This window comes from Brachyhypopomus gauderio, chromosome 15 (assembly GCF_052324685.1).
Source record: "Brachyhypopomus gauderio isolate BG-103 chromosome 15, BGAUD_0.2, whole genome shotgun sequence".
NCBI classification, from domain to species: domain Eukaryota; kingdom Metazoa; phylum Chordata; class Actinopteri; order Gymnotiformes; family Hypopomidae; genus Brachyhypopomus; species Brachyhypopomus gauderio.
The window spans coordinates 16,140,580-16,156,465 of NC_135225.1; the positions used below are offsets into that span (position 1 = coordinate 16,140,580).

Here is a 15,886-nt window from a genome sequence, read left to right on the forward strand (position 1 = left end):
AGTGCATCCACGATTAATGTGCAGCGTGTTAGGTCATGATTGCCTGTGGATAGTGAGAGGGGGTCTGTTTCAGAAAGCAGGTTCTGTATCTGAACTCAGGGAAGAGAGCCTCTCTCTGTCACCATCATAATATCCAGTTCTATCTCAGCATGGATTGTGATTTTGAAGACATCTACGTCGAGAAAAAAATATATTGACAAAAGTGGAGCGAGTTTGTCAATGGGGGGCATCATTCTACGGCCTCATTGTGCACAAATGACAGACAGACTTTTGGCCAGTTTGGTCTTTTGCAAATGCAATGCAAAATAGTTAACTGAAATGTCTAAAGTTGCAGATTCCTGTTAATTGTTCAGTTCTTATATTTGATTGTCTTGTGTCACTCACACATGGACACACATGTTTGGGCAGTCATGGCCTGGCGTTTAGGGAACTGGACTTGTGACCGGAGGGTCGTGGGTTCGATTCCCAGACAGGCCATGACTGAGGTGCCCTTGAGCAAGGCACCTAACCCCAACTGCTCCCCGGGCGCCGGGCTAGGGCTGCCCACCGCTCTGGGCACGTGTGATCCACAGCCCCTAGTAATCACTAGTGTGTGTGTGTGTTCTGACTGCACAGATGGGTTAAAAGCGGAGGACAAATTTCGATTGGGGTGTAAAAATCACAATTGACAAAATATGGCACATTTCATTTCATGTTCTCTAAAACCAGATAAGAGAAGAGAGGGAAAAATGCTGTTATGGTTCTTTGTATTGTAATGTGAAAATTTTTATTTGAACATGGAGTTCTACTTGTGACTTTTTCACAGAATATTTATTTCTGGAAAATTGTAGTTTAATGTATGAATATTTTTGCAGCTAAGTTTAACAAATTGAACTGTGCAATAAAGAGGTGTAATTTTAATATTTTTTAAATATACTTCGTGTTTTCAGTTGCATGTTTTATCAAGATTTGAGGAGAATACAGATTTAAAAAAGAACACATGTCTATTATTTACATTAAAAATATACCTGCAACATTGGTAAAAAAAAGTCTCGAAAGGACTTGAAATTCCAAGTTTCAGACTTGGGACTTGACTTGACTGTTGCCTGTCTTGACTCGAGACTTGACTTGACTTGACTGTCTTTGCTTGAGACTTGACTCGGGACTTGAGGACAAAGACTTGGACTTACTTGAGACTTGCAAAACACTGACTTGGTCCCACCTCTGCTGACGGTTCCCCACTGTTCAAGAGCTGGGTGGAACTTGGAGAATGAAGATATTTACAGTTGGAGTTCTTCTAATGTCTTCTAAAGTGTATTGCTCAAAAAATATAGCTGAACAAATCCAACAAAGAGGTCAGCCTAAGACACATTTGAGTACCAATATTGACTATTCCTATTCATGAATAGCACTTGGAGTCAAAGGTAAAGCAGATCAGATTTCAGCCACAAATTTTAAGAGAATATCTGTAGGAGGGTTCTTCTCAGGTCTTGCATCAAGAAAATGCTTTAAAAGATCTCAAATCATCTTTCTGATGATCAAGCATTTGGTTGAAATTGTAAAGTCTTTAACAGGTAAGGTAAGAATTGAAAAATGTTATTTGAAAAATGTTATGCAGAAACTGGGATATAATTTCTATATGGCAGGAACAAGCACATATAATAGGATGTCTAGTATTATTTTCCTTGTGAATTTTTGGAGGAGATAGAAATGGCTACAATGAGGAGTATCTACAATAAGATTACATACAGAATCAGGGAGGTCTCCTGTAAAAATGGTATGATGAACAGTGGATTAACAGAAGACTGTAACTGGGGAGTGATAACAACAACAGCTCCAACTTTATCAGCTGATTTAACAGTGTCACTCCTTTTGCATAATTGTTTAATGACAGAATATTCTTCTTTGGACAATTACATTTTCTACTAGGTTTGCTAAAATTTATGTTATTTATTTCTCTTTCACAGGAATTAATATATCCACCTGTATGAAGTGTCTAAATTGCATAAATACTAATCACAAAAAAGGATATTTGGCTTTTGGGTTAAATTTATGGAAAAAAATTTAAAGTTCTCCCTACTGTGATATAATATCACGAAAGTAGGGCATTTAAAAAGAAGCATGCAATGATGATTTCAGCAGTGGTAGGTATATCCCAAAAAAAAAATGTCAATGTCTCAAGACTGTTGACAAGCTGTAATTGATGTTCAAGGGCACATGATCAATAAAGGTTATGTGCCCTTGCGCATCAATTACAGCTTGATAACAATGTCTCATGTTGTTTACAAGTCAACTTATTGTCTGCTGAGGCATGGCATCCCATTCTTCTTTAAAGTTGGCCCTCATGTCATTGAGGTTCTTGGGAGTTAAGAGCCTCTACATGGCGACTCAGTTGATCCCATGGGTTTTGTATAAGATTAAGGTCTGGCAAAAGTGCAGGCCAATCAATTTGAGGTACCCCAGTCTCCAGAAGCCATTCCCTAATGATGTGACCCCGATGAGCTGTAGCATTGTCATCCATGAAGATGGGATTAGGCCTATGTTTTTCATGCAGAAGCACAATAACTTAATAATGTTATTCAAGTAGTATGGGCTTGTCACAAAGTGTAGGACAGTTCTGTTTTGACTAGACACACCTGCCCACACTGTAACATCACTACCACCAAAAGCTTGTCTGGTGACAACAGTGGCTGATACATCGCACTCTCCTTGATGTCTCCAACATCGTTGGCAGCCATCATTTCTGCACAGCCTGAATCAACTTTCATCAGTGAACAGCACTGAGGACCACTCGTCTCTCATCCAGTGTAAATGCTCCCTGGCCCATGCATGACGATGCTGCCTGTGCCAGGTAGTGTGGTCATGTACCTTGCAGGTCACCTAGTACGCAAACCACTCTGATGTAAACAGTTTCAAATCATCTGACATGACACTTGGGTGTCTCTCACCTCCCTTAAATGTGCCTGGAGCTACAGTATGTGGCATTCATTGTTTGGTTCTGCAGGGCACTGTTCACAATGAATTGTAGCATGTTTACATCATTGTGGGATGTAGCCAAAGGACATCCACTTATATGCCTTTCTGTGACTCATCCAGTCTCTGATGTAACCTGCTGATGACACTCTGTGACACTCTAAGCTCAGTGGCCATTTCCATCTGAGAACATCCTGTTTTAGGCCTTGCAATGGCAAGGTATTGTTGATCAGTTGTTAGGCGTCATCTTGATGATGTCAAAATGTGATGAGGAGGACTGTAAATACCAATTCTAATTGAAGCAGGAAATGTATTGGTCAATTCATGGATCAAACACCTGTTGTGAATTTTGTCATTAAGATCATTGTTAAAGAACAGCAAGTGCATAAAGTACTGAAACATTGAAAAGTTGGACATGTGCATTCAAAAATGTAATGGTCACATTAAATTCACCTGTAGAGTGCATTTTAGGGACTTCCTGAAATTTCACCCATAAGCCAAATATCCCTATCTTTTGTTGAAAATTGTTTATACCATGAAAATATGAAAAATTGAATAACCCTTAATTCTATTCTCAAACACCACACTCAATGTTTGCTCTCATGACAAATGCCTGTGCTCAGCCATATTTTAAAGGGGCAGAGGGAAGGATATTGTATTTACAGTATGCACAATACCTTGTATAACCCAGTCGTCTCTCTTCTCTAGGCTTTGGAATGACAACCCCAGTGACAGTAGCTGGCAAAGTTTTCCTGATCTTCTATGGCCTTCTTGGCTGTGCTGCCACCATCCTCTTCTTCAACCTCTTCCTGGAGCGCATCATTACCCTGCTAGCCGTGGTGATGAAGGCTTTTCGCTTGCACCGCCTGCGCACCAGTGGCCTCCTCCCACCAGGGATCTGCCGGGACTTTGCAGCCAGCAATCTGCCTGGCTGGAAACCATCGGTCTACCATGTGATGCTGATCCTGGGCCTGTCAGCCATTGTCATCTCCTGCTGTGCCTCAGCCATGTATTGCCCTGTGGAAGGCTGGGCCTACCTTGATTCCCTCTACTTCTGCTTCGTCACCTTTAGCACCATTGGATTTGGGGACCTGGTGAGCAGTCAGAGTGAGTCCTACCAGCACCAGAGTCTGTACCGAATAACCAACTTCTTCTTCATTCTGACCGGCGTCTGCTGCATCTATTCACTCTTCAATGTGATCTCCATCGTCATTAAGCAGGTGTTAAACTGGATGCTGGGCAAGATGAATTGCCTTTGCTGCCAGCGATGCAACAAAGCCAATGCCTTCTTGGGGCGGCGCAATGCAATCCGGCCTGGTTCACGCCTCAGGCAGGGCCGCTTTGGCAGGCCACCGGACACAGAGGGACCTTGCGATAGTGACACAGAGGGAAGGAGGCTCTCTGGTGAGATGATCTCCATGCGGGACCTGACAGGCTCAAATAAGATTTCACTGGCCATCATGCAGAAGCAGCTCTCAGAGTCAGCGAATGGGTACCCTCGGACAGTGTGTGGGAGCTCACGGCACAATGCATTCTCTGGTGGAGTTGGAGCACTGGGCATTATGAACAACAGACTGGCAGAGACTAGTGACTCCAGGTAGAGCCATCTTATGGATCAACAGAAAAAGTATACTTCTGTAATAATGTTAGTTTTGCAGGGAAGCTTTTCTAGAGAACTTTGAAGTAGAGAGGCACAGAGATTGTATTGGACTTTGGCTGTATTATTGCCTTGTTTAAAAGTACCAGTGGCACAGCATGATATGCATGTTTCTCTGCTATCTTTTTGAGCCATGGTTAATATTGAGGTGACGGTAGTTCATTGGTCAGGGATTTATCTCAGCTAAGTATAGAACTTAGCAACAACCTTTCAGTACCAATCAAAGATAAGCTTGGAAAAAGCATCAGCATATTGGGTTACTGTCAATATTGGGATGACTGAATCACCTGCTTAAGCCTATACATTTTCAAGAATTATACAAGGACTCTGAAATGCATAAAATATATATTTGTGTATATCCAGGGCATTCCAGCTTTACCTCTGTTTTAGGGTGTATAATATATGGAATGGGTTCCTGAGCTACATTGAAAAAACCCAAAAAAAAGACATCTAGTCTTAGACACAAGCACTGTTCAGTAGGCAAGCCATGCCTGATATAGAGGTGCTCTGAGGAGCAGCCTTATCTCTCTGACATGATGGCGAAAGTAGCATTATTGTCAGCTCAGAATGCATTGCACATATCTGTATTTACAGCTATGCATCACTTGTCTTTTTCCCATTAGACTACTGATTTTTTTCATTGCAAATAGCCTTGATTAAGGAGAAAGGAAATTATGTACATATGAATGCAGAACGCGTACTAGAATGTAAATTATATACTATATATAGTATAGTAGTATATCAGATAAAACTTTGTTGGCATGACAATAACTCAAGGTTTAGATAATTGAATCTACATAGTGAACGCTGAGGAGGTTCCATGCTAAAGATTTCATGCTTACGAAATGCTGTGAAAGGGTTTTAAATAAACTGACACATATGACAACATATGTTTATTTATATAGAAGCATTATATAAGTTTTATCTAATGGAATGTTCAGTTCTGGAAATGTTACGGTGTGAGAACTGTTAATTTTGTTGACAAAAGTTGCAAATCAAAGGTTTTTCTGCATCCCTCCTGTACAGTGTGTCTGTTACCTAAGCACAGATTATGTCTAGTCTGATATGCATTCTTGAGCATATAAAGGACCCAGGCATGCATACAGCATCATTTATGCCTGGAATCAATACAGCATTCCTGCATGAGAGCTCTGAGATAAACCCAAGGTTACTCTTACTGTTGAGATAAGCAGCTGAAAGCTTGTCATCTTGGGCGTCTTTAAGGAGGATCAGTCATATTGACCTCTTCTGGTACTATGTATAAATAAGACCCCAGAATAAAGAGTAACCCTCAATATTTTTACAGAAATATATTTGCTTCTTGAAGTCCATGTTGAATCAACAAGGATCTCTTAAACAGTGTTTAATATTTTTACCTTATAGAAAATATTTTCTGCAGTACACAAGTGAACATCAATATTGGGAAATCTCCAATAATGGATAAGGATTTTACCCTCTCAAAGCACTGTGATATGGTACATTAACCTTTAAAATGAAAGAGACAGAGAGTATTGCTCTGCAAGAGAGAAAGAGATACAGGCAAAGATAAAGGAATAAAGAGTAATGTATTAGTGCCTAAACAGGAAAACTAGCACGAGTTGAGAATGCTGCTCTCACTTTCACAGACTATAGTTGGAAGGAGTTAAGCACTAAATTAATTGTCTGTATTTCAAACACTGTTTCTCTCACTCAACCCCCTGTTTGTATGCTGTGTAGTAGAATATCAAGAAACAATAATTTCAAGACAAGAATTCTGAGTTCTGGTAATGCTGTGAGGTCAGGTGGTGACAATCCTCTCTAAACATTAACTTGACCCTACATCAGTGAAACTGTAATCTGAGTGTATTACTTATTACACTTTTAAGAAACTACCAGAGGCACAGTAAAACTGTAGAAAACACACGGTGTTGGTGCCTGTAGAAAACTGTAGAAAACACACAGTGTTTCAAATCTTGAAAGAGAGAGATTTTTTTTCCTTTTAACAAATTGGCACTGACCAGTTTTTATCAATTAAGAACTGTCATAGTACCTGTTATAAGAAGTACCTGCTGCAAGAAGAAACGTGTGTACCATATTATGTATTACAAAAAAGGCTAGTAATATGGAGAGATATGAAGAGAAATAACAGAAAATTGGAAGTAATCCAATGATGACCATATAAAATCTAGAGCTGTCCAGTGCCTTTGGTCATGTATTAGACACATCATCAGGAAGGGTGGCAGGTCTAGATAACATACAGGGTGTCCCACTGTAGAGGAGATGAAGCAGGTAGTGTACATTAGCCATCATTAATGCCCAACTTTCTCACAAACCATGCTCCACACACACACACACACACACACACACACACACACACACACACACACACACACACAATCCTTCTCTGTCTCCTTCTTTCTTATTCTCTTCTTTCCCTCTCATCATCTCTTTCCCTCTCCTTCTCTCTCTCTCTCTCTCTTTTAGTGTGACTGAGGACTGTGCAGCATCCATCAACAGCTCCTACGCCCTTCCAAAGCCTACACACACGGTCCATTCTACCCTTGTCTTCCAGCAGCAGCTCAGCTCAGTGTAGCTAGGATAGCACACTGTCTTTCAGTACAATGTCTCTCGTGGCACCATACACCCAAACCATGCTGTAAATAGCTTTGGGGAGTCCTGAGAATGGTGCAGTGTGTCATAATTGAACTTTTCCACACAAACTGAAAAAAATCAGTTGAGAAAGGACTTGAGAACACACAAAACTGCATTTCCTAAATGAGAGAAAAAACAGAAAGAAAAAAACCTTCAGGTAGTTGATACAGTGAGGAAAATAAGTAATTGAACACCCCACGACTTTGCAAGTTTTCCCACTTTAAATCATGGAGGGGTCTGAAATTTTCATCTTAGGTGCATGCCCACTGTCAGAGACATAATCTAAAAAAGAAAAAAAAAAAACGGAAATCACAATGTATGATCTTTTAAATAATTTATTTGTGTTTACTGCTGCAAATGAGTATTTGAACACCTGTGAAAATCAATGTTAATATTTGGTACAGTAGCCTTTGTTTGCAAATACAGAGGTCAAACCTTTCCTGTAGTTTTTCACCAGGTTTGCACACACTGCAGCAGGGATTTTGTCCCATTCCTCCACACAGATCTTCTCCAGATAAGCCAGGTTTCTAGGCTGTCGCTGAGAAACACGGAGTTTGAGGTCCCTCCAAAGATTTTCTATAGGGTTTAGGTCTGGAGACTGGCTAGGCCACTTCAGAACCTTGATGTGCTTCTTACGGAGCCACTTATTGGTTTTCCTGATTGTGTGCTTTGGGTCATTGTCATGTTGAACGATCCAGCCACGACCCATGCTCTAACTGAGGGAAGGAGGTTGTTCCCCAAAATCTCGCAATACATGGCCCCGGTCATCCTCTCAGTCGTCCTGTCTCATGTGCAGAAAAACATCCCCAAAGCATGATGCTTCCACCCCCATGCTTCACAGTAGGGATGGTACTCATCATAATTTGTCCTCCAAACACAACGAGTGGAATTAAGACCAAAAAGTTCTATTTTGGTCTTATCTACAGATGACTACAGAACTTTCTCCCATGACTCCTCTGGATCATCCAAATGGTCATGGACAAACTTAAGACGGGCCTTGACGTGTGCTGATTTAAGCAGGGGAACTTTCCGTGCCATGTATGATTTTAAACTATGACGTCTTAGTGTATTACCCACAGTAACCTTGGAAACAGTGGTGCCAGCTCTCTTCAGGTCATTGGCCAGCACCTCCCATGTAGTTCTGGGCTGATTCCTCATCTTTCTTAGGATCATTGCTACGCCACGAGGTGAGATCTTGCACTGAGCCCCAGTCCAAGGGAGAATGACAGTAATGTTTAGCTCCTTCCATTTTCTAATAATTGCTCCATGCAACAGTTGTTCTTTTTCACCAAGCTGCTTGGCAGTTGCACCATAACCCTTTCCAGCCTTGTGGAGGTCTACAATTTTGGCTCTGGTGTCTTTGGACGGCTCTGGTGTCTTTGGACAGCTCTTTGGTCTTAGCCATGTTAGCAGTTGGAGTCTTACTGATTGTGTGGGGTGGACAGGTGTTTTTATGCAGCTCATGACCTCAAACAGGTGCTTCTAATTTAGAATAAGTGGAGTGAAGGTAGACTTTTAGAGGTGGACTAACAGGTCCAGAATTTTTGCTGATTAGCAGGTGTTCAAATACTTATTTGCAGTAGTAACACACAAATACATTTTTTAAAGCATACATTGTGATTTACGGATATATATTTTTTTAGATTATGTCTCTCACAGTGGACATGCACCTAATATGAAAAAGTGGGAGAACTTGCAAAGTCGCAAGGTGTTCAAAGACTTATTTTCCTCACTGTACTTTAGACTTGATGTAGTCTCCTGCATATATTTATGTTGAAGCCATACAAATTCACTTGTACAAGCTCTTAAATTAGTCTAATTCTGTACAAATGTGTAGGAGGGTATACATTGGTACAAAGTGCTTAGATAGCCCGTACGTTATTAGGCCAATAAGGCAGACATGACTAACTATGATAATAAGATAATGTGACATAACTAGATTGAAGCTTTGAAATAAAGATGTGCAAAACATCTCTCATAGGTCTGTGTTGGAGCCGGTGACAGCTAGTGTACAATAATGCTGTTTTCAGAAACCTGTGGATGCATTACTCCTTTGAAACCTTATAAATAAATGTATTTAGGATAGTTAGTCACAAAAAAAAATATTGCATGCATGATTCAATATCAATTGCCTTATTTTCTTTGTGTAACGTGATCACCTATTCGGTAGAACATATAATCTTTTGCATTTTGCAAAATGTATCTCCATTGATTGCAATGGACCTTAATGCCTCAGACTCATAATCCCCCCATCTGCAGGAGTAGGGAAGGAATGTTTCTTTTCCTTTTTTCTGGAATCAGTAGCTCCTGTTCTCACCATTGCTTTTACTTCAACCATCTTTGACTGACATATTTTTTTTATCTACAGCAATATGAAAGCCAAATGAGTTGACAGATTGCCGCAAGGCTGCCTGGTTTAAAACATGTAAGCTGAATTTTGATGTATATTGTCTGAATCCATGTTTAGTTTACTGCCTGTTAAGTGAAATGTGTTTTTGTGGGTGTGTAAAGGGTAAAATTCAACGCTGCTTGTGTGAGGTTAGGCAATGTGACATTTATCAGTGCTGACCTGAGGGAAGAGACACTGTGACATTTAGAGCACATGAGATCTGCTGATGTCAGAGGACTTACAGAGCTGTGTTGAGAAACGAATATTCAAGCGTTCAATAAATAAAACGAGACTCAGATTGTGTGACAAGGCTGTGGTATGCCATGGGCATAGCTAAGTGCTTTTTCCACTTCTGTCTTGGGTTTTGTTTATTTGATGTTGTCAGCTAATTACCCAATTATATGTCCATTATATGGCTTGGAGTAAAAAGAGGCAGATTTATTTTAATTACATCTCCTCTTTGATCTCCTCTTTGATGACAGTATTAGCCATTTTCTCATGTCTGATTACAGGTCATTGATTGTGATGGATAGCAAACTAAACTTAGTTATGGTACAGATACAAAATGAGTCATTATGACTTCAATAAACTTGCTTGCATCTTTACATTTACATTTATGGCATTTAGCAGACGCTCTTATCCAGAGCGACTTATACAGTGCTTTGCATCTGATCACAGAATTCATCCTAGGTACTAGTACAGATAGGCCAGAATTCAAGATACCCTTGAGTCAGACTACTACTAAACTACAGGAGTCAATGTCATTACCTAGTGTTTTGCAAGTTAAATGTTTACCAAGAAGCACAAATAACCATAGACAGACATACAATTTAAGAACAATGGCAAGTGCTATCTGCTGAGCTTACTTTCTTTATTAACAGCCACTAAATCTAATGTATCTAATGGGTCCAGTGTGGTAATTACATGACCTAAGGACTTTAAACCTGGCTTCACACCTCTGACTTCTCATTTCTCTTTGTCCCACAACTCTAAATTTCTTATGTTGCTGTATTCTTGATTTATTGTATGCAATTTCCTCCCAGCTGCAAGTTGCACATTTATTAGCAATGATTGTAATTTTATATTTATGCAACTAATTATAAAACTGCAACAAAAGATACCCAATAGATACTTTTTCTTTGGGGAGGTGGGGGGGGGGGGGGTAGTATGGATAAAAATGAATGGTTTTCACATACAGCCATCACCTCTATTATTAATGGCCTGAAACAATAGGAATTGTGATGTACTAGTTTGGGTGTGTGTGTGTGTGTGTGTGTGTGTGTGTGTGTGTGTGTGTGTGTGTGTGTGTGTTTTGCTGTATGACAGTGTGTCCACCCACTTAGCTGAGTCTTTGCCTTTGATGCTCACTCGAAGTGAAGGAACACTCAACATTTCTGCCTTTCCTGTCACTACTGAACGAATTGTTTTCCACACTGAGTGGGCCTGTGATCACTGCACAGGCAAAGGCAAGTAGATGCCTGAGAAAATGCCAAGCTACCTAAGTGCAGTGATCTACTGTCAGACCAGCATCACAGGAATATTCATGATCTGTGCACCTCAGTGAGACGCCTAATGTCAGATATTGAACCACGCTTCCGAAAGCAAGATAATTATGTCCCAGGATCCATTCCTGGTCAAACCGAGATGCAGAGCCATTGATTTTTGGCTGCCTGGGCAAGCTTCTGCATCGAACTGTCACATATCCACGTCTTTTCCTAGCATGTTCTCCTTGTTGGGGAGAGACACATGCAGTCCTCAGACGTGCCTCTAACGGGAGTTATGAGCAGGAGCAACGGCTGTGGAAGGGTGGAATGTTGCTTCCCACTCAACACAAGCCTGCTGACAGCAGCTGTATCTATGCAGAGAAGACTGCACACACTCCTGGGGATCGACTGGTGTCAGAGACCACACACTGATCTTTTCATATGTGGGAGGAACTATTCTTATCATTGCTGCAGTTTGTTAAAAAATGGTCAGAAAGGCCAAATTCTCTATCTCTAGAAAAGAGTTGGGGGGGGGGGGGGGGGGGTTGCGTAGGGCTGCCAATACGCTACTGTTGTTCCAATAACATTTTGATGAGAAAGTACATTTATAATGTCATTCTCTTCAGCTAAAGGTTCTAGGCAATGTGTTACTGGGGACCTGCCCTGCTTTAAATGCACACTAGGTTGAAGATATTGTATCACATGCCCCATCAACAAAGAAACAAAGAAGTTGGTATTTTATTGTTGAATATTGAGTTGAAAACTCAGATTAGAAAGCCAACTATAGGTCAACCTTGCCTAAAATGACTAGTTCTCAATATTGGAGGAAGCCTAATAAGGTAGTAACTGTCGAGACAAGTTTACACAAGAATATCAAATGCAACTATTTAACTAATTAAGAAGTAGTTAACGACAGAATGCAGCAGTAGCTGACCTATCTTTGCCACCCCAAAAGCATAAAAAATGCCTTTGTAGTGGCTGCTGCATGGTTAAGCACAGACAGGTGCATTCAGGTACAAAAAGGCTTCTTTTAATGTTGTACGATCCAAAAGGCAGAAACAATAACAGTCCAGGTCATGCACAAAATACAATCCAAAAATGGCAGTCTATGGTAACAATGGGGGCAAATCCCATAAGAGAATAATCCACATAACAAAATACTAGTCATACACATAAAGATGGCATTGAAGAAATCGCTCGGTATGCAAACTACAAAATAATGTGCTTGGTATCATTCAGAGGTGGGACCAAGTCAGTGTTTTGCAAGTCTCAAGTAAGTCCAAGTCTTTATCCTCAAGTCCCGAGTCAAGTCTCAAGCAAAGACAGTCAAGTCAAGTCAAGTCTCGAGTCAAGACAGGCAACAGTCAAGTCAAGTCCCAAGTCTGAAACTTGGAATTTCAAGTCCTTTCGAGTCTTTTTTTTTTTTAAACCAATGTTGCAGGTATATTTTAAATGTAAATAATAGACATGTGTTCTTTTTTAAATCTGTATTCTCCTCAAATCTTGATAAAACATGTGTAACTGAAAACACGAAGTATAAAAAAAATTTAAATTACACCTCTTTATTGCACAGTTCAATTTGTTAAAATTAGCTGCAAAAATATTCATACTTTAAACTACAATTTTCCAGAAATAAATATTCTGTGAAAAAGTCATAAATAGAACTCCATGTTCAAATAAAAAGTGCTGATATTTTCACAGTACAATACAAAGAACCATAACAGCATTTTTCCCTCTCTTCTCTTATCTGGTTTCTTGGAGAACATGTGTGTCCATGTGTGAGTGACACAAGACAAACAAATATAAGAACTGAACAATTAACAGGAATCAGGAATGCAACTTTAGACATTTCAGTAAACTATTCTGCATTGCATTAGCAAAAGACCAAACTGGCCAAAAGTCTGTATGTCATTTGTGCACGATGAATGATGTCCCACTAGGCTGAAAACTCGCTCCACTTTTGTCAATATATTTTTTTCTCGACGTAGATATCTTCAAATACACAATCCATGCTGAGATAGAACTGGATATGATGGTGACAGAGAGAGGTTCTCTTCCCTGAGTTCAGATACAGAACCCAGGGTTGCCAACCCTCACGCATTGAGCGTGAGACACACGCATTTGACCGTCTTTACACGCTCTCACGCCACACATCCGATTTCTCACGCCGAAAAAAAATCTAGTTTATTTACCTCTGATCCTTATCTATGATTCAATGAGTTACTAGTTCGCTCTGGCACCAACCACTGGCGATTGATCGATCGCGATATAATACTTAATTTGTGTCCATTTTACACCCCGCCCGGTAACAATTCACGTTCGCTGACCCCCCCCCTATTTGATTGGTTGTGCTGCAGCTCATGCACACACACACACACACACACACACACACACACACACACACACACACACACACACATAACGTACAGAGTGTGGAAAAGCAGAGGACCGGTCTGCGTCAGAAGTACGGAAATGAAATTAATGGGGCGCACTTTATAAATATTAATATGCGTTTTAAAATTTAGATTTGGGGTAAAAAAATCAAGTCTTTGCAAGTAAACAGGTTCAAGTCCAATTCAAGTCCCAAGTTATTGGTGTAAAAGTCCAAGTCAAGTCTAAGTCTCTGAATATTTTTTCAAGTCAAGTCAAAAGTCTTAATATTAATGACTCGAGTCTGACTCGAGTCCAAGTCATGTGACTCGAGTCCCCACCTCTGGTATCATTCAATATAAGCCATGTGGTAGCAATGAAATATATCAGTACATATGTTCTACACATCTGTGGATGTTTCAGAGTATCCACAGTATCCTTTGTGCTTTTCTGTATAGAAAAACAGCTAATTACATTGAAGACTCCATATTGTGCAAATATCTTGTACAGTAAATGCAGTAGATAATATTTTAGCTATACAAAACAAAGAAGACTGTCATTTATGATGCAAGCATTTCAGTCAGCCATTTTCTTGCCCAGCCATTTAATGGGGGTTTCCATCAGGTATTCCATCTCTCCACAGGTCTGCTGTAATGTTGCTTGCACTTGGTCTGAGGATATTTGGCCTGCAGCCCAGCAAGTACATTGCTTGGCAAGTGAATCCCACCACTGCAGAAAATCATGGCAGATCCAACAGGCAGGGAGTGTTAACAATTCTCACCGTTTAGACGGACGACTAATTGGAATGCAGTGTGGGGACAGAGCAAAGATGCCATACTTGACAGCCTGATTGACAAAGCTGTTTTCAGAACATCTGTTTGCATGTTTACCAGAGGAGGGAGTCATGTTGGGGAGAATAGCTGACAGCTGGCAGCAGCTGATCAGTGATCAGCAAAGGTGTCAGAAATATTCTCATTCATTACTCAGGTAGAAGTATAGGGTTATCTACCAGGGTTTAAAAATACTTCTGTAGAAGTTGAAGTATCAACTCAAGCTTTTTATTCAAGTAAAAGTGTAAAAATATGGCTTTCAAAACTACTTAAAGTATAAAAGTAAAAGTAATGTAAGGAAAAATAAAGCCATTAAAGACAAAAGCTTAGGTTGCACCACAGGGGTCTATAGTGCACTAGTCCACCTCCCCAAAAACCCCATTCTTCTAAAAGCCATAATGACTATAATGTTATATTAAAATGTTAATGTTGAAAAATGGGCACATATGCCTATTGAAAATGAATCTACTTTAGTACAAGGGTTGGTTGGTCTTCCTGGCTACCAACCTCCTCGCTGGTGCCTAGTTGGGACACTTTGCTCGAATTCTCTTGAGTCTCTGCGACCGGCATCTTTATACTAAGCTATACATTTGCTACGTCCTCGCTGGAGAGTGACGTGACGTGTGCAGGTGCGATGGATCACGTACAAACCAATAGGGTGTCGGAATATTATATGTTTATACTTCTCATCCAACCACAATGAAATTCACTCTATCCGGATGGCGTGATTAGTCAGGATAGGGTTTTATTTTAACGATGACACGCCGGAATGAAAACAAGTTGAAATGAAATAGCAGTAACAAGGCTAATTTTAAAATGTAAGGAGTAGAAAGTACAGATAATGGCGTGAAAATGTGAGGAGTAGAAGTAAAAAGTCAAGAAGTCATTCCCGAGGATGCAGCAATCAAACACATCCCCGACCCAAAACTCATGCGCCACAGGTCCCTGCCCGAAGTCAAAGAATGAATGAATGATTCAATTTATATAGCACCTTATCAAGATACCCAAGGCACTTTACAATTGTAAACACAGCTACGTCACAGACAACCAATCACACACCGGCGAGAAGCGGCAGCCAATTGCGCACAGCGTACTCTCTACCGGGATCCACAGCCCCCTGGGGGACTGAATGGAGTGCAGGAAGGGGAGAGAGGACAGACCTTAGTGGCAGAGCACCATGCACCACTGGGCACACAAGCACACACACTCAGACAACAACTTGTTTTTATTGAACAGAGAGAGACATAGACACACACTTAGGGAGAGACACAGACACACACTCAGGGAGAATTTATCTGGGACTGCCAATTTACCTAACCTCCATGTTTTTGGACTGTGGGAGGAAACCGGAGATCCCGGAGGAAACCCACACAAACACAGGGAGAACATGGAAACTCCACTCAGATAGGGACTTGAACCCAAGACCCCAGTGCTAAGAGGCAAACGTGCTAACCACCAAGCCACCGTGCTGCCAAAGGAGACATTGGTGTGCCCTAGCAGCTCAAACTGCTCGCCGGTTACTGAGCAGTTTACAAGAAGTGCTGCACATTGCGTCAACTGATGCAAGTTACGA

At 40.6% G+C, this 15,886-nt stretch overlaps 1 protein-coding gene across 1 annotated transcript in view; it reads left to right on the plus strand.

Moving 5' to 3' along the window:
• kcnk12 (potassium channel, subfamily K, member 12) overlaps nucleotides 1–6,931 on the plus strand; it is a 45,453-nt gene extending 38,522 nt beyond the window's left edge. The window contains exon 2 of the mRNA XM_076974858.1: nucleotides 3,661–6,931. Coding sequence (XP_076830973.1) covers nucleotides 3,661–4,553 — 893 coding nt within the window. The 3' untranslated portion in view covers nucleotides 4,554–6,931. The remainder of the gene's footprint in view (nucleotides 1–3,660) is intronic.
• Nucleotides 6,932–15,886: the final 8,955 nt, after the last annotated feature.